Source organism: Barbus barbus, assembly GCF_936440315.1.
Source record: "Barbus barbus genome assembly, chromosome: 11".
Classification (NCBI taxonomy): domain Eukaryota; kingdom Metazoa; phylum Chordata; class Actinopteri; order Cypriniformes; family Cyprinidae; genus Barbus; species Barbus barbus.
The window spans coordinates 5,711,413-5,739,336 of record NC_136739.1 but is presented as its reverse complement, the minus strand read 5'-3'; the positions used below and the strand labels follow the sequence as shown (position 1 = coordinate 5,739,336).

General features: G+C 35.2%; 1 protein-coding gene across 2 annotated transcripts in view; it reads left to right on the top strand.

Moving 5' to 3' along the window:
• The window catches only part of LOC306877386 (diacylglycerol kinase eta-like), a gene marked incomplete at its 5' end in the record, with an annotated part of 86,019 nt that extends 59,134 nt beyond the window's left edge, over positions 1-26,885 (top strand). Inside the window, 20 exons of one of the 2 annotated variants that reach the window (XM_079429148.1) lie at positions 723-885; positions 1,336-1,444; positions 1,594-1,733; positions 2,256-2,337; positions 4,243-4,334; positions 4,410-4,509; positions 4,632-4,920; positions 6,222-6,353; positions 8,845-8,979; positions 10,092-10,209; positions 10,292-10,402; positions 10,504-10,600; positions 10,676-10,783; positions 12,182-12,295; positions 12,382-12,516; positions 13,282-13,548; positions 13,909-14,001; positions 14,454-14,573; positions 16,238-16,343; positions 22,957-26,885. In XM_079429148.1, the coding sequence (XP_079285274.1) occupies positions 723-885; positions 1,336-1,444; positions 1,594-1,733; positions 2,256-2,337; positions 4,243-4,334; positions 4,410-4,509; positions 4,632-4,920; positions 6,222-6,353; positions 8,845-8,979; positions 10,092-10,209; positions 10,292-10,402; positions 10,504-10,600; positions 10,676-10,783; positions 12,182-12,295; positions 12,382-12,516; positions 13,282-13,548; positions 13,909-14,001; positions 14,454-14,573; positions 16,238-16,343; positions 22,957-23,009 (2,564 nt within the window). In that variant the 3' untranslated portion in view covers positions 23,010-26,885. Of the gene's footprint in view, positions 1-722; positions 886-1,335; positions 1,445-1,593; positions 1,734-2,255; positions 2,338-4,242; positions 4,335-4,409; positions 4,510-4,631; positions 4,921-6,221; positions 6,354-8,844; positions 8,980-10,091; positions 10,210-10,291; positions 10,403-10,503; positions 10,601-10,675; positions 10,784-12,181; positions 12,296-12,381; positions 12,517-13,281; positions 13,549-13,908; positions 14,002-14,453; positions 14,574-16,237; positions 16,558-22,956 lie in introns of those variants that run through there. The other variant, XM_079429149.1, reaches the window with a different exon arrangement.
• Between the last annotated feature and the right edge of the window lie 1,039 nt (positions 26,886-27,924).

Below are 27,924 nucleotides of genomic sequence, written 5' to 3'. Positions count from 1 at the left end.
AATAGTAATAAACTTACTCAAATTTTTTCAGTACTTGAAATCAATAGTACTGCACCAAAATGTATCTAAACACTGAAATCAAATCAAAGTTTAGCTGAACAAAATATAAATTTAGCTGTAAACTGAAGTTGAAAATAAAGTGTTGGTAATTAAATTTCCTTAACTGGGTAATTGTTTTCAAGTGAGAAATTAAATTAGTCATAATAAAGTTCTTCAGCAATGAGTCATCTATCAATATATCAGCCGAACAAATTTTACACAATCAAAACATTTAATTGGAAAAGCGATTATAAAACATCCTATTTTGGTCATTCAGTAATTGGACAATTTTTTTGCAGCTCAATATTTTCAGTTACTATTTAGATTGCCATGAATTGTAGTGCATCAGAAATCAGTTTTACAGTAAATCAGTTTTTACAAATGAATCAGTGACAGTTTGGCATTTAACATTAGCATGCAATATTAGACTCTTAAGTAAAAAAACTCATACAGAAATATTGAGTAAAATAGTCCATTTTTAACTAGACAGAACAAATTTATTGATATTTGTTTACTTCACTCACTTCATTCACTATCCTGGTTCACTTCAGTGCATTCTGGGATTATCTTCTTTTTAAAGGATGGTGTTGCCTTAGTAGTTGGCCAAAATAAGGTATCTATCTGTTGAAAAAACTATTAGAGATAAAAAAGTTTCTAATGTTTTTGCTCTTTTCCTGCATCAGGTTTCTGGAAGGCCACCTGTCCCCCATCATGCGCTAGTCCACTCCTCGTGTTTGTCAACTCAAAAAGCGGAGACAACCAAGGGGTAAAATTCCTGCGTCGCTTCAAACAGCTGCTCAATCCTGCTCAGGTCTTTGACCTGGTCAACGGTGGACCTCATTTAGGGTAAGACCAGGATGTAAAAGGTCTCAGGAAGTGAGACCTTTTGACTATCGTCTTAGAAACAGATGTGTTTACAAAATAGGTAGTTGACGTATGATGGTCTTTTTATTCCTCAACATACTAATTTGATATTAAAGTTATATGAAATTATAATCGAGTCCCATAAACATTTTTATTACATTTTTCTCCAGTTCAAATCACCTTTGTGGCTCATTTTAATGATCTTACATTGGGACAAATTAATTTTTCAATATACTGTAGTCTAAGCTCATAAAAACTGCAGGCATAATGATTACAAAAAAGAATTAGAAAAATGCTGTTTAAAGTAGTTTGGCATGTCACACCACATCTACCACCCAAGCCTAATCTCACTTGATCCCTTTAACTTTGTGACACCTTTTGAGAAGCGTTTATGAGTTTGTCTTAGTTAAATTGTTCTTTTCTCTTTTCAAGTCTTCGCTTGTTCCAAAAGTTCGATAACTTCCGAATCCTGGTGTGCGGTGGAGATGGAAGCGTCGGTTGGGTCCTGTCTGAAATCGATAAACTAAATCTTCACAAACAGGTAATTGGAAAGCACTGCACCATGTCCTGTCGATTGAAAGTAAACTTGTCGCTGTATGGTTAGGACTTGGCACATGAGTATCAGAGCAGATGTTTATGAGGAATTCTTAATGAACTGGCTCGGTGATCTGAATCGTATCTCGTTGACAGTGCCAGCTGGGCGTTCTGCCGCTGGGCACCGGGAATGACCTGGCGCGGGTGCTCGGCTGGGGGCCGTCGTGTGACGATGACACTCAACTCCCTCAGATACTGGAGAAGCTGGAGCGAGCCAGCACCAAGATGCTGGACAGGTACAGAGCACACACTAGCATGACCACAAAAATGTGACCCTGGACCACAAAACCAGTCTTAAGTCACACGGGCATATTTGTAGCAATAGCCAACAATGCATTGTATGGGTCAAAATTACAGATTTTTCTTTTATGTCAAAAATCGTTTGGATATTAATTAAAGATCATGTTCCATGAAGGTATTTAGTAAATTTCCTACCGTAAATATATCCAAACTTAATTTTTGATTAGTAATATGCATTGCTAAGGTCTTCACTTAGATAATTTTAAAGGCGATTTTCTCAATATTTAGATTTTTTTTGCACCCTCAGATTCCAGATTTTCAAATAGTTGTATCTCAAAATATTGTCCTGTCCTAACAAACCATAAATTAACGGAAGGCTTATTTATTCAGCTTTCAGATGATGTATAAATCTCATTTTCAAAAAATTGACCCTTATGACTGGTTTTGTGGTCCAGGGTCACATATGTCGAGCTTATAATATCTGTGTCGTTGGCTACATCTACAGCTGCTGTTTACAGGTGGAGTATAATGACGTATGAGATTAAAATACCTCCCAAACACAGCTGCCCTGCCACACCTGAGGAGGCAGAGTACGGCCAGGTACCTGCAACACATCAACGCCAATGCATGCATCTACATCAACACCAACAAAAAGAGTTGTTGACATGTCACAGTGTGACATGCTACACTTTATCTAAGATAGGCGCCACTGGAACACAACAAAGACAATAAAAAGACAACACATCTTTCAGCTGTGTTTCCCTCACTGTACACAATAGAAAACATTTGGCACACCCATTGAAGTCCGCTTCATGACTTTGAGACTAAATTTATTTTTTGTCTAAATAAATAGGCTGGAACTGTTGCTATTATTTGTAGAGTGATTACCCTTACCAAAAAGTAGTATACTTCAAGTTTATTTTATTAAGTATACTTAAGTAAAGTTCAAGTATATTTTAAGTATTTTATCCAAAGCGACTTACAAATGAGGACAACAGAAGCAATCGATTGTATATTGAATTCTGTTGGAACTGAAGTTGGCATAGGCTATTTACAGTAAGTCCACCCACTAACGTGTGATTGGGTTAGTCAACACAAAAAAAGACGCTTGTTCAGCATCAGTTTCTGTGGCGTAGATGGAAAGACATTTATTTTCAATAAAACTGAAGGAAATAATCAAAAAGTTGAAATAAAGTATCGGGTAGGGTTAGGGTAGGTGTAGGGAGGGCTTTATTGTCCCAATAAGATGGCATCCATTTAATAATCTGAATTAAAACTATAATTTACACTCAATATGTTATTATTGCATATTGTTAAAAAATGTACTACAATACTGAGGTGCAGATAATTGCCACTGTTTGCAATAAGTAGTATAAATAGCAGGAAATCTTGCTATTTTAACATAGTGTAAATAGAATCTATAGCTATTTGCACTTAGCGCGCTTTCACTCTCTCTCTCTCTCTCTCTCTCTCTCTCTCTCTCTCGCTATAGCGCGTAACTTAAAGTTCACTGGAATTTCATAAACATAGCATTATAATAAGAACTTTATAGGATGTGAAATCTGTAGTAAATTCCGTCTCTCTCGCTCTCTCCCTCGCTATAGCGTAACTTAAAGTTCACTGGCATATGCATCCTTTTGTGCAGATACAAGCTGTAATGTTACGTTTATGTTATATATCTAAGTTATCTGATTAATATCAGATTACTGAATATTGCATAGGAAGTGTCATAGAACGGGTTTCAGTTTATTGGCATAAAGTCAGCTTCACCTCAGGCAGCTATTCTTTTTTAGATGCTTCTTTTTTTTAATAACATTGCTGCATCATAATCATAATCTAACATCTAATCGTGTCTAATCGTGTTCATGTCATTTTTATTTTTAACATTCATTTTCATAACAGTCTCAGTAAATTACTAGTTTAGTAGTTTTATACTGCAAGTAAGTTTTCTTTAAGTGAAGTTAAAAATGAGGCCACATTTAACAAAGTTGGGTGAAATTTCATGGGCAAAATCCAGTCATTTTGATAGGAATCCACACATCTGGAATTTCCCTTGAGGGCATGAGGGTGAAATATTTCCTTGTGCAGATTTTGCAAAGGGATCAAGTTGGTCAATTTGCAGTGCTGACCAACAGAAAGCTGCTTAGTTTGAAAGCGACTAAATACATCTTTACAACAAACTTTTTTCCTGTGAAATCTCACCAAATGTTTTCTATTTTGATTTCACATTAAGTCTGCAGATTTTCCCCTAAAATCACTGCAGAAAATGAGAAAATATTCTGTAGATTCTTGCAGATTACTGACATGACTGTTCATATAATGAGCAGACAAAGATACAAACTTGTGGTCTATTATAATGAACAGTATTTTTATTAAAAAATAAACATTAACGTGCAACAAAAATGTTATTTAGCATATGATAAAGGCCAGTTGTGCAGTGATTTAGTTTTCATGCTCAGGAAATGTTACATGAAAATGGCGCTTGATGTGTATCGGTGGCTTTAGTTACAGATATCTGCTTATGAGGATTCAGTGGCTGCTCATCTCACAAAGATCCTGAACTCAGATCAGCACTCAGTGGTCATATCTTCATCAAAGTGAGTCCTCTCACACCATACAGTTCAAAATCCAGCACTAACAAACAGAAACAACAATTTCCTCGTCTCCTCCAGGGTATTGTGTGAGACGGTGAAGGAATTTGTGGCCAAAGTTGGGAAGTGTTATGAGAGAAGCAGTGAGAGTACGGAGGAAGCTGATGCACTCACACTCAAAGTGAGTCTGTGTTGCCTCACCTCATGACAGCTCTTTCAGTCATTACTCAACATGTGCAGAAATAAATGCCGTATAAACCTGTTTATTAACGCAACACCCTTTCCTTTGTTCTCCGTCAGCAGTGTGCGAATCTGAACGAGAAGCTGGACTCCCTCCTGCAGACGCTCAATTTGGAGGCGCAGGCCATAACGACCTCAGCCCTCACCACACCACCCATTGTGGAGGAGGAGGTGGAGGAGGAAGAGCTGGAGGAAGAGGAGGATCTCAGTGAAGAGTCTTTAACGGAGCTGAAGGAGAACGAGACTGAGAAAGGCTCTGCTCATAAGCTCTTCAGACCCCGCGAACAGCTCGTTCTGAGAGCCAACAGCCTGAAGAAAGCGCTCAAACAGATCATCGAGCAGGCGGAGAGAAGTACGATTGGGCAGCATGTCCTGCCTTTTGAATATAAAAAAATAAATAAAATCACTGATGTGTTGCTTACAGAATGCTGCTCTGGATATAAGTGTCTCTTAAAGGACTAATCACATGACTTAAATCGGTTATATTGAAATGGATTAGCCACAGTTCTTCTTGATCTTCAGGGATTTCTATCTTTTTAAATGGAGGGTCAACACATGTGTCAATAAGTCAATAGGTTTTAGTAATACTCTGTAATTCCCTGCTTCTAGGCCTGGGCAATATATTTGAATACAAAATATTATCTAAATGTGATATAATTTAAAAAAAACAATAACAAAATTGTTGATGTATAGTAAAATTTTAAATATAATCTAAATTCAGTATAATAAAATTAATATATTAATTGTGTGTACATATATATGTAATAACACAAAAATGTAAAACAAACAAAAAAATCGAAATACTCCAAAAAATTAATAATTAAATATTTTATCTTTTAAACATGCAGCATATTTTAATGTAAAACGTATGGTTAAATATTACCAAAATTTTCATATAATACAAAATAGCAAAAATTGTTGTGTTTAATATTTAAATATTAAATATGATCTAAATTTAATATAATAATATTGTGTACATTTAAATGTAATAAAACAAAAAAAAAAACTTTAAATGCAAAATATTTAAAAGATTAATGTTCCAGATGCAGCACATTTTAATGTTACAATATGGTTAAATATTATCTAAGTATTATATAATAAAAAATAAATAGAATAATGTTTTATTTAAATATGAAATATTATCTAAATATGATATAATATAAATAAATATAATACATTTTTGCATACATATATAATCAAACAAAATGCAATTATAAATATATTACTTTTAAATTAAAAATATAAAATAAAACAATATTTTAATATATCCAAGAGTGGCTGATTCATTGCAACAAAAAGTGATTCACATAAGTAAACTGAATTTAGTTGTATGCAACTAAGGTTTAAAGTCTGTGAAATGATGTAAGAGTAATTCTTGATATCAGTCAAAAAACAAAAAGAAGTTCTTTCAGAGCTGAAGCAGTTCTCAAGACGAGGAAGGATTGTGAAACTAGTCTGATGACACGCTCTTTGGGAAACTTCAACAAAAAGCACATTGAAAAATTGTAATGCTCACAATTTTGTGCAATTTTATACCTCCATCCATACCATAAAAATGAATATATAATTGAAATATTACCCAGCTCTGCCTAATTCTACGTTCCACGTGAACAAGTGCATGAATAAGCAAGTTTGTCTGTGTCTGTGCTGTAGTGGTGGACGAGCAGAACGCTCACACAGAGGAGCAGGAGCTGCAGTCTCCCACAGACTTCAGGAAGGACAGTGAGGAGGAAAACAGAGACAACGAGAAGGACGAGGACACTAAAGAACTGGAAGCCTTGCCCTGTGAGTTCTTAGACATGATGTCGCTGTTAACTGTTTCCTTTGAGACACAAAGTGTTCTTGCTGATCGGCCTTAAAAGCTGAATCCTCCATTAGGCTGCATTCAAGCGCCAGGATGTTTTTGTCTCACAGGAGTTGTTTGTGCATGAAAGGCTTTTTTGTAAGTCTATTCTTTACAAAGACTGGAATGCACAGTATGCACGTTCTGTATGCTTGAAATACTCATACGATTTATTACAGTTGCCAACATGACAGTTATACAGTAACGGTCCGGAGCACTCTGAAGTAGGTACTTCTTCACCACAATGAAATGCACGACTCCAGCGTGACAAATATACTCAAAGCAATGTTAGTCGTGATTTTTAACATCTTTTTTTAGACTCACTATTTAATCAGATTGCCAAAAGTAACATTTTTAAAACACAATTTTATTTAAAATATAAAATACCACGATTCATTTACAAGATGATGACTGGGCACCACTTATTGCTTATGTGCACTATTTGAAACATCTATGGCAGAATAATGCCTAACATGCAAAAACAGTAGGCAGCTGGACATTGTTCAGTATGTCAGTTTTACATTCTGAACATAACATTATTTACAGCATATTATGATTTGAGACAGTAATTCTAACAGCACTTTATTTGGGATGAACTGTGATTCAGCCCTTGGTTTAGAGCTGAAGTATCTGAATGCGTTTGTGGCTGAAAGGGTTAGTGCTGCCCTCTAGTGACAAACTCATTATAGTAAATTATTGCAATTCAATGTAACTTGTTTAAAACAAATTAACAGCAGCATAAATTGTTGTTGTTATTATTATTGATTTTTATTTATTTATTTTGGGGATTATTTTTATGTAAAAAAGAAAGACTGTTATTTGTTTTACACGTTACTTTTAGTTGAAAAAAATAGAAACTTAAATTATTATTATTATTAATAGGCTTATTTTTTTATTAAAAATTCACTATTAGTTGTTTCACACATTATGTTTAGTTAAAAATTTCACCAACTTAAATTATTGTTATTATTATTATTATTTTTATAGTAAAAATGCAGCAACATAAATTATTATTAATATTAATATTCTAAAAAAATAATTACTCTTAGTAATTTGACACATTAGTCTGTTTAAAAAAAAACATTATTATTATTAGTAGTAGTAGTATTAATATGTTTATTATGATTTATTATATGAGTTTATTTTTATTTAAAAAATACTATTAGTTGTTTCACACATTATTTTTAGTTTAAAATTTCACCAACCTAAATTATTGATGTTGTCATTGTTGTTGTTGTTATTATTATTATTATCATCATTTTCATTATTATTATAAATAAATAATTACTATTAGTTGATTTACACATTAGTCTTAGTTTAAAACATCAGAAACATTGTTATTAGTATTATTATTATTATTTTTATATGGGTTTATTTTTATTAAAAAATTACTATTAGGTGTTTCACACATTACTTTTAGTTTAAAATTTCAGCAACTTTATAAGGTTTTTATTTTAAAAAATTCAGCAACATGAATTATTATCATTATCATCATTATTATTATTAGTAGTATTATAAAGAATTACTATAAAGTTGTTTTACACATTTCTCTAAAATCAGCAAAGATTATTATTATTATCTTTATCATCATAATTATTATTATTATTATTATAATATTAAGTTTTCAAATAAAAAAGGCAGCTACATGAACTACTAATAATTATTATTATTAATAAATAATTACTCATAGTTTAAAAAATCAGCAACATAAATTATTATAATTATTATCACGATAATTATTATTATTTTTGTTGTTATTATCATCATTATTATTATTATTATGTGTTTATTTCTATTAATAATCTCTGAAAAGGCCTTTACTCTTATAGTTATAGTTGTTTTTATGAAGCCAGCTGTTCTAAATGGGGAGACAAGCTTTTGTTTTGCAAAATTGCACAATAACACAATCTTTTTCCTTCAAAAGGTCTAGGATTTCCTTATGGCTTACAGACTGTAAGTGTTTATGGCTGCAATTATTTGTAGGTGTCCCAGAGGATCCCTGTGCTATAGCTCTGTCTATAGAGAACATATCATTGTTTGCTGGACAGTGGCACTTCCTGTTTACATAGTGGCCTGCTGTCTGCTCATGTTTCCAGTGAGGCATGATACACTGGCTTTATTCTCTTTAGTTGGTTCAGTCTCTCAAGGGCTCCTGCGTCTCATAACTGTTAAGTGCCCTTGATGTGTTTTGGTTTGTTTATGTGGGTTACGTTCTGCTGAATATCTCTTTTACAGCAGATTTTTCACTTCTTGTTGAGAGCCAGTGACCAAAATCCACGGGTTATACTTACGTGCTGGAAAAACTGAGCATTTAGAAAACAAAATAGCATTAGATTTTGCTGTGTAACAGGCACTTGGGTAGATTATTGCTGTGACGAATGAGTGTGTTGTACACATGAGCTCATGTTTTGTTCTGTGCTTGTGTTTTTGCAGTGGCTAAGTCGCCCTGTTCGCCGCCAGAGAGGCGTGTGAGTCGCAGCACGCAGTCCTGCGGCTCCTTTTCCATCACTCCCTTCACCACGAGCAAGGAGAACCTGCCTGTTCTCAACACACGCATCATCTGTCCCGGTACGACCGCATCTTTGCTGCTGCTGACCGGAAAACATTCAAAAGTGCAATTTCTGTCCTCAATTATTCACTCTCATGCTGTTTCAAGCATGCATGACTTTCGTTTTTGTCCACTAAACACAAAAGGAGATGTTAGGAAAAATGTGTGAGCTGCTCTTTTCCGTGTAGTGAAAGTGAATAGTGACCTGTGGCTGCTTTTAAAAAGGGCAGGGTTCATAAATGCTGTCCAGAAGTCTGCAGAATGCTTGTAAAAAAGAATTGTATTGAATGTGCGCTTCAAGTAGTGTACCTCAAATCTTAAGTGCAATTTAAAAAAAAAAACTGTACATAAACTATAACATTAATTAAATACAGTAAAAGCACAATAAAGTGTACTTAAAAAGAGCACAGTTTCATGACACTTTTAAAAATGCACTTTGTAATTATATCAGTTAAAAGTACTAATCACAAAAGCACATAGAAATTACATTAATTTATATTTTAGTATACCGTAATTACATTGTGCAGTACACTACAATAATATTTCAAAAACACTAGAAATAATTAGCAAATTACATATAACTATGTACTTGTGTCTAACTTAAGTGGATCAAAAAACACTCAAATATTCATCCAATTGCATTTAATGTAAATTTAAACTATAATACATTTTAATTTAATTGCAATTAACATGTAGGTAAGTGTCCAAAAATTCAGGTCTCACTTAAGTATATCGTTTTAAAGAATAGTTTTTATTTCCATAATAAGCAAAAGCATGTTAAGTTGTACTTTTGAAAACTGGAAGCTTTGTGTGAGGAACAGACCAAAATGTAAATTTTTATTTGCTGAAAATAATACTAATATAAGTAATCCTAAATTTCAGTCGGTTTCTCACATGAAGCTATCATACGACCTCAGACCTCCTTTGGAATATAGTACACAAGTCATAAGGACGATATTCATGATGCTTAAAGTGTCTACAGTACATCTTATTTTGTGTTTCACTAAAAAGAAAGTTAAACGGTAAAAACAATGAGATGAGTAATCAGTAATAGACTTTTCGTTAAAATATTAATTTTAATTATGGTTTTTCTGATTTGAAGTCTCAAATTCATCCTTTGGTTGGTCTTCAGGTCTGCGGGCAGGTCTTGCTGCCTCTATAGCTGGAAGCTCCATAATCAGTAAGATGCTGCTTGCCAACATTGATCCCTTTGGTGCAACACCCTTCATAGATCCTGACCTGGACTCACTGTAAGAGCTTCGGTTTCCTTTTTCTTCTTTAAGTATATTTTAAATGCATTCGTAAAACTTAAACAAGTAATTTCTCTCACAGAGAGGGCTATTTGGAGAAGTGTGTGATGAATAACTACTTTGGGATTGGGCTAGATGCAAAGATCTCACTGGAGTTCAACAACAAGCGAGAGGAGCACCCAGAGAAATGCAGGTAGTTCAGGATATTAGCATAATCTTATTTCATATACTGAATTTACCAAAACACCACTGACCAGGACTCAACGGTTGACTGGTATTTCTTTCACCGTCCAGAAGTCGCACTAAAAACATGATGTGGTATGGAGTTCTGGGGACGAAAGAGCTTCTGCAGCGGACCTACAAGAACTTGGAGCAGAAAGTTCAGCTGGAGGTGAGACGAATGAAAGCCATTGCTGTCCCAGTTTCATGTTCAGGTCTGCTCATGGTTGTGTGATTGATTCTGCAGTGTGACGGCCAGTACATCCCACTCCCCAGTCTCCAGGGAATCGCTGTGCTGAACATCCCCAGCTACGCCGGGGGAACCAATTTCTGGGGCGGCACCAAAGAGGATGACGTAAGTCATGCTGCTAGAGGTCATAAGGGGTTTTTCTCATCAAACAGCATTTCCATCCTGACTCTGAGCTGTTCAGCCCTTAGACGTCAATTAAGAGCTGAAATATGACACCATGTAGAGAGGAAATAATGTAGACTTGTTTAATTAAGAGGATGAGCAGGCCCTGTGTTGACTCGTGTTGTTTAACGTGCAGCTGGCTCTGAACAAAACCTTTTGAACCCAGAGTGACACGGGCCTTTGTTCACAACAAGTGGCCTTTTGGCAGCTGGTTTGTTTTAGCTCACAGGGCCTCGTTCAGAATGAGGTTACCTCCGGACATGGTTTGAGTGCTACAAGGTCTGGTTACAGAAGGGCAGAGTGCAGAACGCTTAGATGCCTGTGATCTTGGACAGGACAGTCGAGGACTCAGTTCAAAAAATCCTGACATATGAATAGTCTGAAAAATATGTTTAGTTTTGTTTTTTCTAATGGACTTGTTTATTGAGCCTTTAGACAAAATCTAAAAATAAAAAAATTAAAATATATAAAGTTTGCTTGCATCATGCTTTCATGACTCATATAGTATATTTCAGTAAGAATATGGAGCTCACACTCGAGGAGAAAAAAAATAACTGTTTCATTCAGACACCCAAACTGAGCAAAAATATGAAATTTGTTGTAGATGTTATTTATATGCCAAAAAAGGACAATTAAATGTTGAAAGCTATGAAAGCTTTATAACAGTATAGCAAACTACTTAAATACTATAAAATGCATTTAAATATCTGTTGTCACTCTATATCTCCCAATAATATGTCTTAGTAAGGTTATATAAGGCTAATTAATTAAAGTAAGACTAATTTTCATTTTTGGGTGAACTAACCCTTTAAATGCTCAGTTTTATGATCAAAGTCTGTAGTTTTTATTATGAGGCCAAACATATAATGCAGGGCAAAACAGTGATAATTGAGAGATACATATAAATGTTCTTCATATTTGATGCTCACATTTTAATATGATTTTTCAAAAAGAATTATGTATGAATAATCGAGTTAAGTATTCATCTTGAAATATTACTTATAATATAAAAGTTATTCTTATTATAAAAATCTGTAAATATTTCACAGCAAAAACACATGTACGAAGACCTGAAAGGGAACATTTTTACGATTATAATAAAATGTATTTTACTTGCTAAAAAATATAAACTATCAATCAGATGACAGAAAGCATGTAGTAGATTGTGTAAAAGAGTTCAATCAAAATGTATCAAATATGATTGGCTTTATAGAGTTAATAGTTTTTTAGGAGAATTTTAATTTTTTTCTCATTGTGAATCTTGAGGGTGAGCCTGTAAGGAGCCCACATGTGGCGGTGAGCTATTTTCATCATTATTATTTTTTTTGTCTTTTTGTGCAGATATTTTGTGCCCCTTCATTTGATGATAAAATTTTGGAAGTGGTCGCTGTGTTTGGTAGTATGCAGATGGCTGTCTCAAGGGTGATCAAACTGCAGCATCACCGTATTGCACAGGTAAACACACCTCACACACGAATGACACAGATCTGTCAAGGATGTGAATAATGGTGATAGTGTGTAACTCACCTCATCCCATCCAGTGTCGCACGGTGAAGATCACCATCCTGGGAGATGAAGGAGTGCCGGTCCAGGTGGATGGAGAGGCCTGGATTCAGCCTCCTGGAGTCATCAAGATTCAGCACAAGAACCGGGCCCAGATGCTGACACGAGACCGAGTGAGTATTTTTGGGGAAGAAGCGTGATTTGGGGAATTTATTTCCACAATATTACCATAAAACGGCATTAGATCAGTTTGAATAATTTCAATAATTCGTCCAATAATAGCTTCACTAACACTAATGTTCAAAAGTCTGAGGTCAGTAAGATTTTGAATGTTGTTAAAGGAAGTCTCTTCTGCTCACTAAGACTGTGTTAATTTTATCAAATATACAGTAAAACAGTAATATTGTGAAATATTAAATTTAAAATAATTATTTTAAAGATTCATAATTGTTAAAAACAGTCGCACTGTTTAATATTTTTGTGGAAACTGCAATTTATTCTTTACAAGTCTATATATATATATATATATATATTGACCCCAAACTTTTGAGTATCATATTTGATACATCAGGCTTTTATGGTTCATAATATATTATGATGTAGAGAGAACATGGAGCTCTTACTCGAAGAAGAAATAGCACCTAAATTTTTATTCAGATGCCCAAACTGAGCAAAAATATACAATCTGGTGCAGATGTTGTTATTTATATTGTCAAAAATATGATGAAATTCTGTTTGCAATGTTAATCAATGAGATTTTTATAACAGTGTAGAAGACAACTAGGCCTATGTAAATATCAGTTGCCACTCTATATCTTCCAGTTATAAGTCTTAGTAAGTAAGATGGTTTATAAGTGTCAATGTGTGTGTCCTTACTAAACACTGGCTGTAAAACTCACTATCATTTAAAAGAGTCTTTTATTTGTTTTTCAATAAAGGCATTTGAAAACACGCTGAAGTCTTGGGAGGATAAACTGAAATACGACAAGCCTCCGCTGAGGCCGCACCTGTATCCTCAGCACTCTGTGGATCTGGCCACAGAGGAGGAGGCCACGCTCATCCAGATGTGCGCTCGAGCCGCAGAGGATCTCATCACCAGGATCTGCGAGGCTGCCAAAAACTACCAACTCCTCGAGCAGGAGCTTGCCCACGCCGTCAACGCCTCCTCACACGCCATCAACAAAACACACCCCAAGTTCCCCGAGGTGAGCAATGCCAGTTCACACCAATGAATTATCATCATTCGTCCTCTATACTATTACAAAAAAACACTTTGTCTCCAAATAAAACTATGACATCATCACACAATTATAATCTGGGTTTGGTGTGAAAGAGTTCAAAGTTCTATACTGATTTTTTTATACACATATTATCAATCTCAGAGCACATGATAGTTATGTATGACAATCGTTTTGCATTATCATTAAAAACCGGTGTCTCGTTTGAGAAAATGAATGGTATTTTTCCTTCAGGAACCCAACTGTTGTGCTCTGTTGTCCTCATGGTTCAAATAGGTCACAAAATTATGAGTAAATTCTCATGTCTGATTCATCTGTTCTCCTCAGAGCCTGACAAGAAACACTGCCATTGAGGTGGCCAGCACCGTGAAGGCCCTGCACAATGAGACTGAGTTGCTGCTAGTAGGACGAGTGCCATTGGTGAGTTGATTTAATGTTTTAAGCTCATTTTCATTCACCTTTTCCATGTTAATGGTTCTGCAAAGCAGGTCCCCATAAGGAAGAATAATCACAAATGAGATCTTTTTAGCATCTCCATTATTTCTCTTAAACTGCGCTGAGTTGCAGAGCAAATGGAGTCTTGCATTTGTTTTTCACATCTATGTTGAAAGCATTTTAGGGGAAGCATCTAATACAAAGCTTATACTTGGAGTAAATTTTCAGCAAATTTACATTTTTGGGTACACTACTCCTTTTAATGAAACATAATTGACTATAATAACAGTCTTAAGGTATAAACTTTCAAGCAATACAATTTTCCCTCACCAGAATGACCATGCCAGTTGCGTATGGCTATAGTAGTCCACCAGATACAGTAGCAAAATAAATAAAACAGGAAATGGACTGAGGCTTCAACTCATTTATTTCTCTAGCAACTGGACCATCCACATGAAGAGCTGCTGTCCAGTGCCCTGCAGAGCGTTGAGGTTGAACTGGGAAAGCTGGCAGAGATCCCCTGGCTCTACCACATCTTACAGCCCAATGACGAGGAGGTGAGCACATCCTACAGAAACCGAGATAAGCAGAAACAATAGCTCCCTTAAAGCTTGTTCCCTCTACTGGATATTTTTCGGAAATGGACATGCCGAAATCATTTATTCACCCTCATGTCATTACATACCTGGATAACTTTCTTCTATCTGTAAAACACAAAACAGTGTGTTCAGCGAAAGTCAGTGGGGTCCAATGTTGTTCGAACTTGATGTTCTTTCAAATATCTTTTATTTGTGAAGATATTCCTTTGCTCTATTAAAAATATCTCATTTCCACAATATCAGCTTCCCTAATATGTATACATACACTACTATTCAAATATACGGGGCAGAGTTATTATAGTAAACTACAACTATTTAAAAAGAAGAAAAATGTTACTTGAAAAAAATATATTTAAAAAAACTTAAACTTGTTTTATTACAGCTAGTTGCCAAGGAAACTAAAATGACTAAAACCAAAATAAAAATTGTTAAAAATATTATAGACCTACAAAAAAAAAAAAGACCAAAAAACAACAAAATTACTAAATCTTTGAAATGAAAATGAAATATATATGTATATATATATATATATATATACACACATATACATATATATACATATATATTTCATTATGTATATATATATACATAAAATTTAAAATATTAATAAGAACTATAATAAGTATATCTCAACTATGCTAAGATAACACTGGTATGGGGTCAGATTGATCAGACCTGACAGTAAAGACATTTATAATGTTGCAAAAGATTTATTTTTATAAATAAATGCTGTTCTGTTTGAACTTTCTATTTATTTAAGAATCCAAAAAAAATGTATCACAGTTTTCACAAAAATATTAAGCATGATATTGATTTCTGAAGGATCATGTGACACTGAAGACTGGAATAATGATGCAGAAAATTCAGCTTTACATCACAGTAGTGTTGTCAAAATTTCTGTATTCGGTACCGATACCAGTGAAAATCCACAGTTATCGGTGCCGATTTCGGTACCAAAGAAAAACACAAAAACATGCTAATTAAAAAACACACTATTTTTATTAATAAAGTCAAACAAAAAGAAAATGTACAAAAATCAATGCCATTCTTTATACTTATTTAAAATTGTGCTTCAAGTTTTTCCGCAAGTAATAAAAGTATGAAAAACAATAAACAAGTTTCACCCAAATTTAATTTGTATTTTAATTTATCATATTTAAACATTATTTTTTTTGGTAAATAAAGGGGATTTACTATTCAAATTAAAGCATGGAAGAAATATTATGAGATAATTTCTTAAAAATTATTTCTGCATCGCGGAAATCATAGGGCCGTACGCGTCAAGAACCGGGTTTTTTTAGTACCGACTTGGTACCGAAGTACTGGGTCTTTTGACAACACTACATCACAGGAATAAATAGCATTTTAAAAGATATTAAAATTTAATCAAGTTATTTTAAATAGTAAACATATTTCACAATATTACTGTTTTTACTGGATTTTTGGTCAAATAAATTCAGCCCTTGTGAATAGAAGAGATTTCTTTCTTTCTCTAAAACATTAAAAAATCTTTCTGACCCCAAACTTTTCAACAATAGTGTACAAGTATAATATACTAACAAATGTGAAGTATTTTGAAGTTCCTTGACTCTGAGACTGACAGGTCATTTTGTGTGAGACAGGATAACTCCCTCGAGTACGGAAAAAGAAACAGTCGGAGTGGCATGTTTCGCATAGTGCCAAAGTTCAAGAAGGAGAAAGCCCTGAAGAAGTCCAGCCCACAGTCAGGTAAGTGTGTGTGTGTGTGTGTGTGTGTGTGTGTGTGTCCACATATACAGTATTTGAATATCCTCACATGTGACAGACACTAAATCATGGATGCCTCATCTTTTGTTGCATTCATAGTCATGTAAAAGTGTATTAGTGTTACATCTTGCTTTTTTTATTGGAAAAGATGCAAAAGCAGGACTCTGAAACTCTGAACTTGTTTTTTATTTTTTGTAAAAAAAAAGAAAAAAAAAGATTGTTCATGACTGCTGACAATATGGGGAACTATTAAAGGAAGTGATGGCCCATGGATGCAGTGACCTGATAATATAGAGCGCCATACAGCATGTACATCCTCTTCTGAGAGGACTCTCTGTTCATGTCCAATGGTCCTCAGTCCAACCCAACCATCCATGAGCACCCCTGCACGCCTCTGGTCATGGTGTAGTCCTGTGAGTCAGAAACAGTCCATGTGTCTTCACATGAACAGCAGGCACGAACCAAGGTGTACCGCACAGAAGGGGAACAACACAAACCCAAACATGTCATACTGCACATGTGCTACACGTATAACGGCTAAAGGTGAAGTGTGTAATTCCTGTCACTGGCAGCACTGAACAGAAATGTTTAAAATAATGATGGTTTTTCAAACAGGTGTCCAAAACACTCCTTCTTCCCAGATTCCCGCCAAACTGACCGTCCTGCCCCAAACTTATCCCATTTGTTGAAGCAGACATTGACTATAGAGCCAAACAAACAGAGCAATGTTTGGAAAGTGTCATTAGGAATTCAACATAGAAAGCTTTTAGTAGCCAGACATTTGACTTTCTTCATGAAGTCTGGTTTATACTGCAGCTCATCCAATAGGGTCTGGCTGCAGACTTGCACTTGCACTCTCAGACACTTGTGCTTCTTTTTTCTTGTCTTCACCACCTGGCTACTGTTGTAAAATGTTGAGAGATTCAAACAAAAAATAATCAATAAATAGAACAAAATTAAAAAGACTGCAAGTGATGTCACTCGCGGAAGCGTAAGTGTCTGAGAGTGCAAGTGCAAGTCTGCAGCCAGACCCTTCTCTCCTGGCCAGGACCGTTTAGACAGGAGGAGACTGACTGACTGACGCATGCCCAAGATCATTTTGTTTATTATTATTTCATTTCAAAATGGTGAAAAACTCAAATTATTTCATTTTATTAGCCTCCAAAAAATTATTTATGTATTAATAATAATAATAATAAAATATGCTGTATATTTTACACATTATTATTAATAATATAATAATATATATTTTTAATATGCGATGTGTATTTTACACATTAATATCATCCTTAATAATGCTAATAATAATAGTAATAATTAAATAACAAAAATACACTTCATGTACCCAAGATAATTTTTTTATGTATTTCATATTAGCAGGTGAAAAAACTCAGTTTACGTTTTAGCATCCAAAAATTGGCAAAATGTGTGTATTATTATTTCTATTAATATTATTAGTGTGCAATGTGTATTTTACACATTAATATCAATGATGATTCATCCTTAAAACTGCTAATAATAATAGTAATAATAAAAAATTATAATAAAAATACGCTTAATGTACCCAAGATAAATTAGTTATGTGCATTTCATGTTTTTCTTGATTTCATATTAGCAGGTGAAAAAACTTTAAGTTTTAGCCTCCAAAAATTGGCAAAATGATACTAATACTAATACTATTATCAGTATTAGTATTATTATCAATATGCATTGTGTATTTTACACATTAATATCATCCTTAATAATGCTAGTAATAATTGTAACAATAAAAAAAAAAAAATATATATATATACTTAATGTACCCAAGATAAGTTTGTTTTTAGTGTTTTTCTTGATTTCATATTAGAAGGTGAAAAAAAAATCTTTTCAAAACTCGGTTTCAGTTTTAGCCTCCAAAAATGGACAAAATGTGTATATTATTATTATTATCTATCAATTAATAAATTAATTAATTTAATTTAATAATAATAACAATAATACACATATATTAGTGCAGATTATTTATTAGTGCAGATTTGATGGCACTAACCTCGAGCGACGAATTCTTCCTGGAGTTGTTTGCACTTAAAAAAACTAAGTTACACACATCACCTTTAATCCTTGTTGAAACAGTCCAGATTTCTGAGGACAGTGCATACTTAGTACATATTACTCTCCAAAAACGATTTCAGAGGGATCAAAGTAGGCTCTCCGCTTTACAAAATATAATCCATCATATTCTTTGACATGTTCAGGCATGTTTATCCAGGGTGAATGTCATAACAGATTTGCATACGTCCACACTCTTAAACTGAACGTAGTTTGGCCCTGACTTTGACGTGTACGTCTGCTGCGGGGATTTAACACACCATCCACAACAACAGAGTGTTTTGGGACTTTAGGAGCGTTAGGTCGCACAGGCTTCAGCCTCCCATTCCCTTCTCCTCCTCCTCCTCCTCGTCCTCTCTCTCCTGTCTCTGTGTCTGCACTTAATGGGATGATGGTGGACGTGCCACTTGTGATAACCTGCATGCCAGAAAAGCCTCCAGGTGTGCCAGTGACCAAACCGAACCTGTTTAACCCTCTCTTTGCCAGCTGCTGCCGCCACTTCTCTCTGTGTCTTCTCTTTCCTGTTTGATTTGATTTTGGTGCCCTTTTCCTTTTGTGGTTGTTTTTGACTTGTTCCTCCTCTCGGCCTGACCCTGTTTGCTTGTGTCCTGCGAGTGTACGGGGGTTGGACACTGAAGGGGGCTTCTCGCTCTGTACTTGTGTAGTTCAGAGGTGGGGCACTGAGGAGGTGGCCGTCTGGCTGGAGCAGCTCAGCTTGGGAGAATACAAAGAGACCTTCATCCGCCACGACATCCGCGGCTCCGAGCTCCTGCACCTGGAGAGGAGAGACCTCAAGGTATACACACAACCCCTTTCTGTGCCTCACGATGTCCCTCAGAACAACCGAAACGCTCTTTCTCTGTCCATCTCGCTCTTTGACTCTCTCTCTCTGTCCTCTTACCTGTCACCCTGTTTGCTATTTTGTGCTGCACTGCTCTGCTTGGCTTCCTCTGTGCAAGTGTCGTTCGGGTCTCCGAATACTTACACGACTAACCGCCTGATGCACGTAGGGTTATCTTAAGTCGGCTAGGCTCTGAAGATGCGTTGTGTGATGGGCAGCTGCACACCGACATGCCTCTGTTTGTGTAGCTCATGAGTACAGTCAACATGTTTATATGTGTGCGAGTCGGGGAGCGCTTTTTTTTTTTTTGGAGCAAATCAGGCCCTGTTTACACCTCCTATGAACATGCGTCTCATCACTCACAAGTGATCGTGAGGGGAAGATCTCGAATTTCTTGAGTACTTACACTACCGTTCAAAAGTTTGGGGTTTGTGATGAGATTTTTATAAGAAGTCTCTTATTCTCACCAAGACTGCATTTATTTGATCAAAAATACAGTAAAAACTGTAATATTGTGAAATATTATTACAATTTAAAATAACTGTTTTATATTTGAACATATTTGATTCTGGACCACAGAACCAGTCATAAGGGTCACTTTTTTAAAATTGAGATTTATACATAATCTGAAAGCTGAATAAATAAGCTTTCCATTGATGTATGGTTAGGATTGGACAATATTTGGCCGAGATACAACTATTTGAAAATCTGAGAGCGCAAAAAAATCTAAATATTGAGAAAATCGCCTTTAAAGTTGTCCAAATGAAGATCTTAGCCATGCATATTACTAATCAAAAATTAAGTTTTGATATATTTACAGTAAGAAATTTACTAAATATATTAATGGAACATGATCTTTACTTATTATCCTAATGACTTTTGGATCATTTTGATCCATACAATATATTGTTGGCTATTGCTACAAATAAACCCGTGCTACTTATGATTGGTTTTGTGGCCCAGGGTCACATTTTTTAAAATGTAACTTATTCCTGTGATTATACCATTACTCCGTTATTACTGATTATTGATCAGATCACTCCATTACTCCAGTCTTCAGTGTCACATGATCCTTCAGAAATCATTCTAATATACTGATTTGGAGCTCAGTAAATATTTCTGATTATTGTCAGTGTTGAAAATAGTTGTGCTGCGTAATATTTTATAGAAACCGTGATACTTTGAAATAGAAATCCTTATAAAAGTCTCTACGGTCACTTTTTTTTTAATCAATTTTATGCATCCTTGCTGAATAAAAGTAAAAAAAAAAAAAAAGGCTTACTGACCCCAAATTTTGTTCAATAGTGCCACTAACTATATCACAGTGCTACTGCATGCTGACAAGGCGGTATAAAGTAAAAACAAGTACATTTTTGCCAGAAATGTGACGTTTCAAGTGCATTATTTTGGTTGAGAAACAGTATTTCAGATGTGTTTCACATGATTTTCACACATTTATTCACTAAATGCATTATTTATGTCATTGTATATGACAGTCGTTCTCAACTGGTGTCTCATGACACAGTCTCAGGTCTGAAATGCAAATTTAAAAAATGATAACGATGCATAGTGAGAATAGGAAGATTGGAGAAAACACCTGCAAAACCAGTTGAGAACTACTGCAAAATAATATAATATATCAACTTTTCTCCACATGAGGTTTGTGATCAAATCCCAAAACAGACTCTATTTAAATTTGTTTAGTGTTGTTCATTTGTGATCAGATCTACTGAGATTGATGCAATAATGAGATATAAACAGGACCTCACTTACAATGTTTTATTGGTTATAGCTGTATAGTGGAGCTATGTTAAACAATGAAACTGTCTAGGATTATCACTCGAATGGTCTGGCAGTTTGGCACAGTGATGGATCACTATAAACATCCTCCCCAGAAACTCAATGACGCTTTCATGTGCACTCGTTGAAGTAAGAAATATATCATAATACATTCAATTAAGGTGCTATAAATGCTCATGAATCACACCTCCCAGTGTTGAAGAATTACATAAAGGGTTGGTGAAAGCAGCTCAGTGTTGTGTAGTGCTGAATGTGTGAGGTGCTCTGGTAACACTTATTATCACAATCACTAGTGAACCTTGGACTGTGCCCCCCCCCCATTTCAAACGTCCCTGCCATCTATCTGGTCTAACCTCATTCTGTCTTTAGGGATGTCCTCAAACTTAACTTAATTGGGACATAAATAGATTTGAGTGTGTCAGGTGTAAACCAGTCCAGCTCAAATTCAGCGGTATTGTGACGTGCTGTCACTGGATCAGCTGCATTGTTTAAACCCGAGGTTAACCTGGGTTGTTGTGTTTGCTTAACTATTGATAAACTGATATTGGTGTTGTAATGGCCGATGCTGATAGAAATATGTAGAGAGCAGAGTGGACGATGACCAATATAATGGCAAAGTATAATTAAAATAATAGCAAATATAGTACACAAATTGCTTAAATGGAAACGTACTTTAACAAAATTTATCTGTATTTGTATCTGTGTAATGCCTCGTTTAGATTAGCCTGACTGCAACTAGATGTCACTGTGTTTTCTGTGGCTTTATCTCAAACCTACTACACAGATGGTTTTATAACAGTTTGGGGAGACACCAGAGTCAGGAATTTCCATAATCATTTTAAATTGATTGTTTGACTGATTATCAGTTTAAAATGATTGTGGAAAATGCCTGACTTTGATTGTACTTAAGTGTATGGTCAATACTGCAAAACATACATTCAAGACTCCTATATTGACATAGCATATATTTGAACTACAAATTAAATAAAAAATAGTCTTACTTAAAGGGTTAGCTGTAGTGTTCGCTTTTGCCAAAAAGTAGGGAAACTTCAACACCCATAATGCACTGGACTCGATATGATGACTGTCTGTCTCTGCAAAAACAATCTATACTTTTCACAAAAACCCCAGAGCTGTCATAAATCCACCGGATGATGCAGAATGAGGCATTTTACGTCATCCATCTGGCTTTTGCTATCAAATAAATGGAATATCTCAGTGCGAGTGTAACATGGAGAAAGTGTACACATTGTAATACAAAGCTGGTTGAAAATCAGCTTTACTCTTTAAGAAATGTGAATATTATTGTGTTTAAATGACCATTGTTAATTCATTACTGTAAAAATGGTAATAATGTCTAAGAGAAAATACAAATATGATACTTTCTTCAATCAAATTGTATTGAGTGGAACATTAAATATTAAAGTACTATTTTAATATTTGTTTTGATTTTTTAAATTACATTTGAATTTTATTTTAAGGTGTCTCTGTTACAGTGTAGTTAAACAAATCAGTACTGAGAAATATTAAATAAAACCTGTACTTACTATAGCTTTAGGGTTTGGTGGTTTAGGATTGGTTGCTTGTAATTATGCATAATTTGCTGTCATTACTGCAGTAAGTATTTGTAGCGTGTGTAGCAAAGACACTAAAATAAAATGCTTTGAAAACACTTGGTTTATGATAGCAATAGTGCAATAAAAGTGTTTTATTCCGCAAAACAAAAATCCAAAAGAATCAAAGAGTAATTAACTGCAACAAGTCAAAATAACGTATATAGTTATAGTACGTGAGCTGAACTCCTGAAGGTGTGAGCTCTGGAAACGCCTCGTTCTGAGTGCACTTCTGTTTGTCTGCTTCCTCTAGGATCTGGGGATCTCGAAGGTGGGTCATATGAAGAGAATTCTCCAGGGAACTAAGGAGTTGGCCAAGAGTTCGATGGTGGACCTGTGAGAGACGTTAACACACATTTCGTTTGTGAGCGAAGAGGAGTTGAAGCGGGAGCTCCAGCTTGGGAAGCGCTTTGATGTCGTGGATCTTTGTAGGAATAGCTTGTAGAAAAGCTAGGAATGTTTGTTTTGGTGCCAAAACGACAAGGATTGTGTCCGAGACTTTTAGCCCCATAGAAAAGCCATTCCTCACTTATCGCTTCGACGACACAATCAGGTATGCAATTCTCATCGTGCACGCGACCTCTGGCCTCTTTAACAGATTCCAAATCAAGTAGCAGAACAGGACTTCCAAACCGAGAGGAGAGGAGCACATTGCCTCTGAGTAGCTCTCTGGCTCTTTGCCTTGCGGTAGATGGCAACAATAGGAGGGCGATGTGATGTGTCAGCAATATTCTGCACTGTTTACATTTTAAGGAGACGGGAAAAAGTCTGCTGGTGTATCGCAATCAAACGGCAATCATCGTAGTGCGGCGGTGCAGTCCAGGAAAGGTCAAAAGGGGATTCCTTCGCCAGTGACATACTGATGCATGGTATGCTTGCTATATTTGGATATATTTGTTTTACTGCATGATCTGCGTCTTGTTTTTTATTGTACAAACTAACACTTGAACAAGTTTTATATGAATTTAGTATAATGCCATTTGTTACTACTGAAGCATCCCTTTGGTCAAAGTAGACTGTTGATTTATTTCTATTTATCTGTCTGCATGGAAACCTTGTGTCAAAGCAGCGGCATGTGCCATTTTTATTGTCAGATGAGCTTTATTGGTAAGAAATATTGTAATCTTACAGTAGGACGTTAGGTAAGTCGGTGAAATAAGAACCAAAGCGAATGTCCCCTGGTTTTTAAAACGCAAAATGTTCTTTAGAACATTTCAAAAGTTTAATTTTTCCCCCTAAATTTTTTTAAATATTCATCGAAAATGGTCAAATCTGAAGTGATTCGGAAAAACGTGGAACTCAGCGACTCTTTGTAGTTTAAAGCGTATTATTATACATTAGTTGAAATAGGACTTCTATTGTTTTGAATAGGAAATTGCAGTTGACCTGCAACTTTACATAGTTGATATTTACTGAGTTCAGGAACCCAGTGCAAGTTTGATAGGATCATCTACATTTGGTTGGTGGCATTACAGGGTATACGAGATTGTTTGTTTGTTAATATATGCACTGTTTATAAGTCTAAACTGTTAACTCCAGTTATGAGCCTTTGTATAATAGAACGCTTACATGATATTATCAGATGACACGTTTATTTGTGTATAGAGCACCTTTGTGAATTATTCTGTTAAGTAACCGCCTTTACACGTTAAATGCTGTTGTACTCAATGGAAGGTGCAATATTGTTTTTCTTTTATACATTTTTTCTCTACGAAGCTTTATTATGTGAGTTTTTTCCATGGAAAACTAAAAAGATAAACTTCACACACTCCTCTTTTTTCGGTTTTGGATTAAGGTGGACTTTGGGTCAGACAAATCATGCCATGTTCTCTCCAAAATTCATAAATCTTCCATAAGCAAATTGTTGATCCTGTCTAACCGTGCTTCCAGGATAATTTGCCAGACGGCTGGATGTTTCCTCACACCGACTGTAAAACAGTTGTGCCTCTATTTTTTCCGCAAAATGGAAAATTTTGAGCTCGGAGCTACACGTAGTTCTACATAAGCCAACCCGACCCACAGCGCACACGGGACTCATAACAGTAGATTTTAGGTTTATGTTATATTATAACGTTACTCTGGAGGGTGTTCGATAACATCAAACTAGCACTTGATATATATACAGAGCGAAAGTGAGTAGTGTCGGAAAAGATGTAGTGTTCCCAACCAAGAAATCCAATTCTACCCACAATTTACCTGAAGTGAGAATTCAAACAAATATGGAGGATGAGAACAGTCCTGGAGGACGGGGTTTGGTCTGTTGGGTGGAACCGAACAGGATGTTTTTAAAAAGAAAAATACACATTTGAAGAGTTCGGTGAGAGTTTAGGCATTATTATAAAACGATGGGATTAAAAATGAGACTGAATTCATGACAGCGTTCATTAATCAATAATAGATTACATTAGTGGTTCTCAACCGGTTTTGCTCCAGGATACGGATATCCAGGATATATCATGGCGCCAAACAAGAAAATGTCCTTAAAAGTCATTAATATTATCATGAACTGACAATTTTGTGAATGCGCAAACAGTAAAAGTGTGATTTACACTTTTTATAGCTTGTGTGCTTGGTTTCTAAATGTCAGTGATGGTTTTATGCTCTCGGCAGCCAATAATTCACCACACAAAACACATTGTGGTCTGCACAAACCATGTTTATTCTTGTTGTAAGTGAACCCAAATTTAATGTAGTTTGGCCTTATCCATATTGGCATCTGCGCAATACATCTAGCTTCCACCAAATGAAAGACGAACTTAATACCGTCCAGTTTGATTGGGTGCATAATGCTGGACGTACAAAATGAAAACGAGGAAAACTATTTCTCCTGTCTTTTAAAAGTTGATAAGCCTATTTATAGCTACACACAAACTTGTTGTCCTTTGCAGTGTAATTGGCAACTTAATGTCTCTCACTTCCCGTCTTTTCTCAGTAGTGAGCACCTACTGAGGTTTCAGCGTCTGCCTGTAGGATTTCAGGATGGCTGTTTAATGGCAGGCCCATGTGAAATCTGCGCCAGCAGAACTCCGCAAATACAAGTTTTACACATTCCCTTTCACTTGTGTATTCGTTTAGGAAATATTTTGGCCTTTCAACTACCACTCAGTCTCTACCACACATTATACCTATTTAAAATCCATTCACAGACATTTTCTCTGCAGAAAATGTCATCTGGGCTTATTCATAGGTGAGAGAAAAAAACTGTAATCTGATAAACATTTGATCCGACAAACAAATGGTGCATTTATAGCAACTGTTATATCGAAATATCGAAATATTAATATCGAAACCTAAGGGGCACATACCTCCACACATTCTGAAACATGACTGAATGTACTGATATGCTTTTCAGATATCCATTTCTGAGTGACCGTATTACAAAAGGTAATTTCCCCAACTAGCTAGACTCATGACCAAAGACACAAGATCATTTCCAGAATGCTACGCAGCTCCCCGAAGCCTGGTTTAATTTTAGCAGATCAACTTTGTATATGGTGCCTCTGTATAGTTCATTTGTTCACAACAGACTCAAATCACACAAGTGCAGTCTTCCTCTCATGCCACACTGAATACATGTGCACATGATCACATGAACCTCAGTTCAGTTCTCAAGCCACCACTGAGGGTTTTTCATTGGATTGTGAGTGACGGTCCGGCTTATCCGTGATGGTGAGCGTAAAGCTGTAAACTGCCTGGTTTTTCAAAAACAAAATAATTTGGGGAATTTGTAGAGCAAGGTAACATATCTTTGACATGATTTATATCCAGTTAAGAGAAGTGTGATGTGAGTTTCACTTGTTTACATTGTGTTTACAATGGCACAGTTTCATTTTTAAGACTACATGTATAGGTATATTTACAATACTTGCATATTTATTAAGGTTAAACAACTGACGTGTATGTGTTTTCACTATTGGGATATAATGTTACGGTAGTCACTTGTATTGATATTTGGATGATTTTGGTAAGTAGTAGCCTAGGTAATTTTTATGACTACTAAGTGACTGTTTTCTGTGCCTTTTTATCGTAGATGCATGGTTAACTATTTATTACAATATGGAGGTCACTGAGATGTGTATTTTTGTATCCTGATTAAATAAGTGTTTCGATTTTGATGTACATTTTGAGGTGGTAAAACGCTGCCAATTGATATCTTCCTTCTTCAATAAAATTGAATGCATACACAGTACACTGTGTCTTGGATGTTTGACTTATTAATTTGATTTTGTCTTGCAAGTTGCATTAAATATGCATTAACAGACCAAAGAATTAACACAATGGAATAACAGACTATTATTTTTCAATAATGCTATATGACATTATGGTAAGGATTTTGGTTAGATCTGTGACAACATTATTATTTAAGAAATGCAAAAACATTAATTTCAGTTGTGCTTAAAACCATTAACCTCACACATATACCTCAGATCTGGATAGATAGACAGATTTACATATTTGATATAGATTTACATAGTTTACAAATTTACATATAGAGAGAGAGAACCTGCAGTACCTCTGTGGCCCACCAGGGGGCGCTGCCCACACTTTGGGAAGCATTGATCTACTCTAGCCGCAGGGCAGATGGCCTTTACGAAGTAATGTTCATCTGACTATATTGGTTATTGATTTGCCGATTTATACCTATAACTGCCTTTAAACTATATCTCTGATTTCACATAAAGAGCATTTCATTTCTGTACAAAGTAAGTTTCAGATTACATAGACTCAAGTATGAGATAGTGACACAAAAATGAATCACAATAAGTGCAAAAATCTGATTCAAATAAGAAACTCATTAATTTTCTCCACAGACAAATTGATTTTCACCAACAAACACATATCCATCCTGAGCTCGGAGTTAAGTGATGATATGTAGAAGCCACAAGGAGTGATTTATAGCTTAATTCCCAGTGCAGAACTACATTACCCATAATTCTGAAGAATGTTCCACCAATCAGAGAAGCCGAACACAAAACTGCTGTAACTTAACTGACATGAAAATAATGTCAAATTCTAAAAATAGACTTTGTTTTCATTATGAAGCAAACTGGAAACTTCATCACAATTCTCTGGTAAATTAATACAAAAAAATCTTCTAGCCTGTTATTTTCATTGTAATCCCCTCTAAGAAAATAAAGGTTAAAACAATAAAATACTACATTAAATTGTATTTAATTACTTTTGCAAGTTGATCATACTTCCATCATTGTTTCTGCGCTCA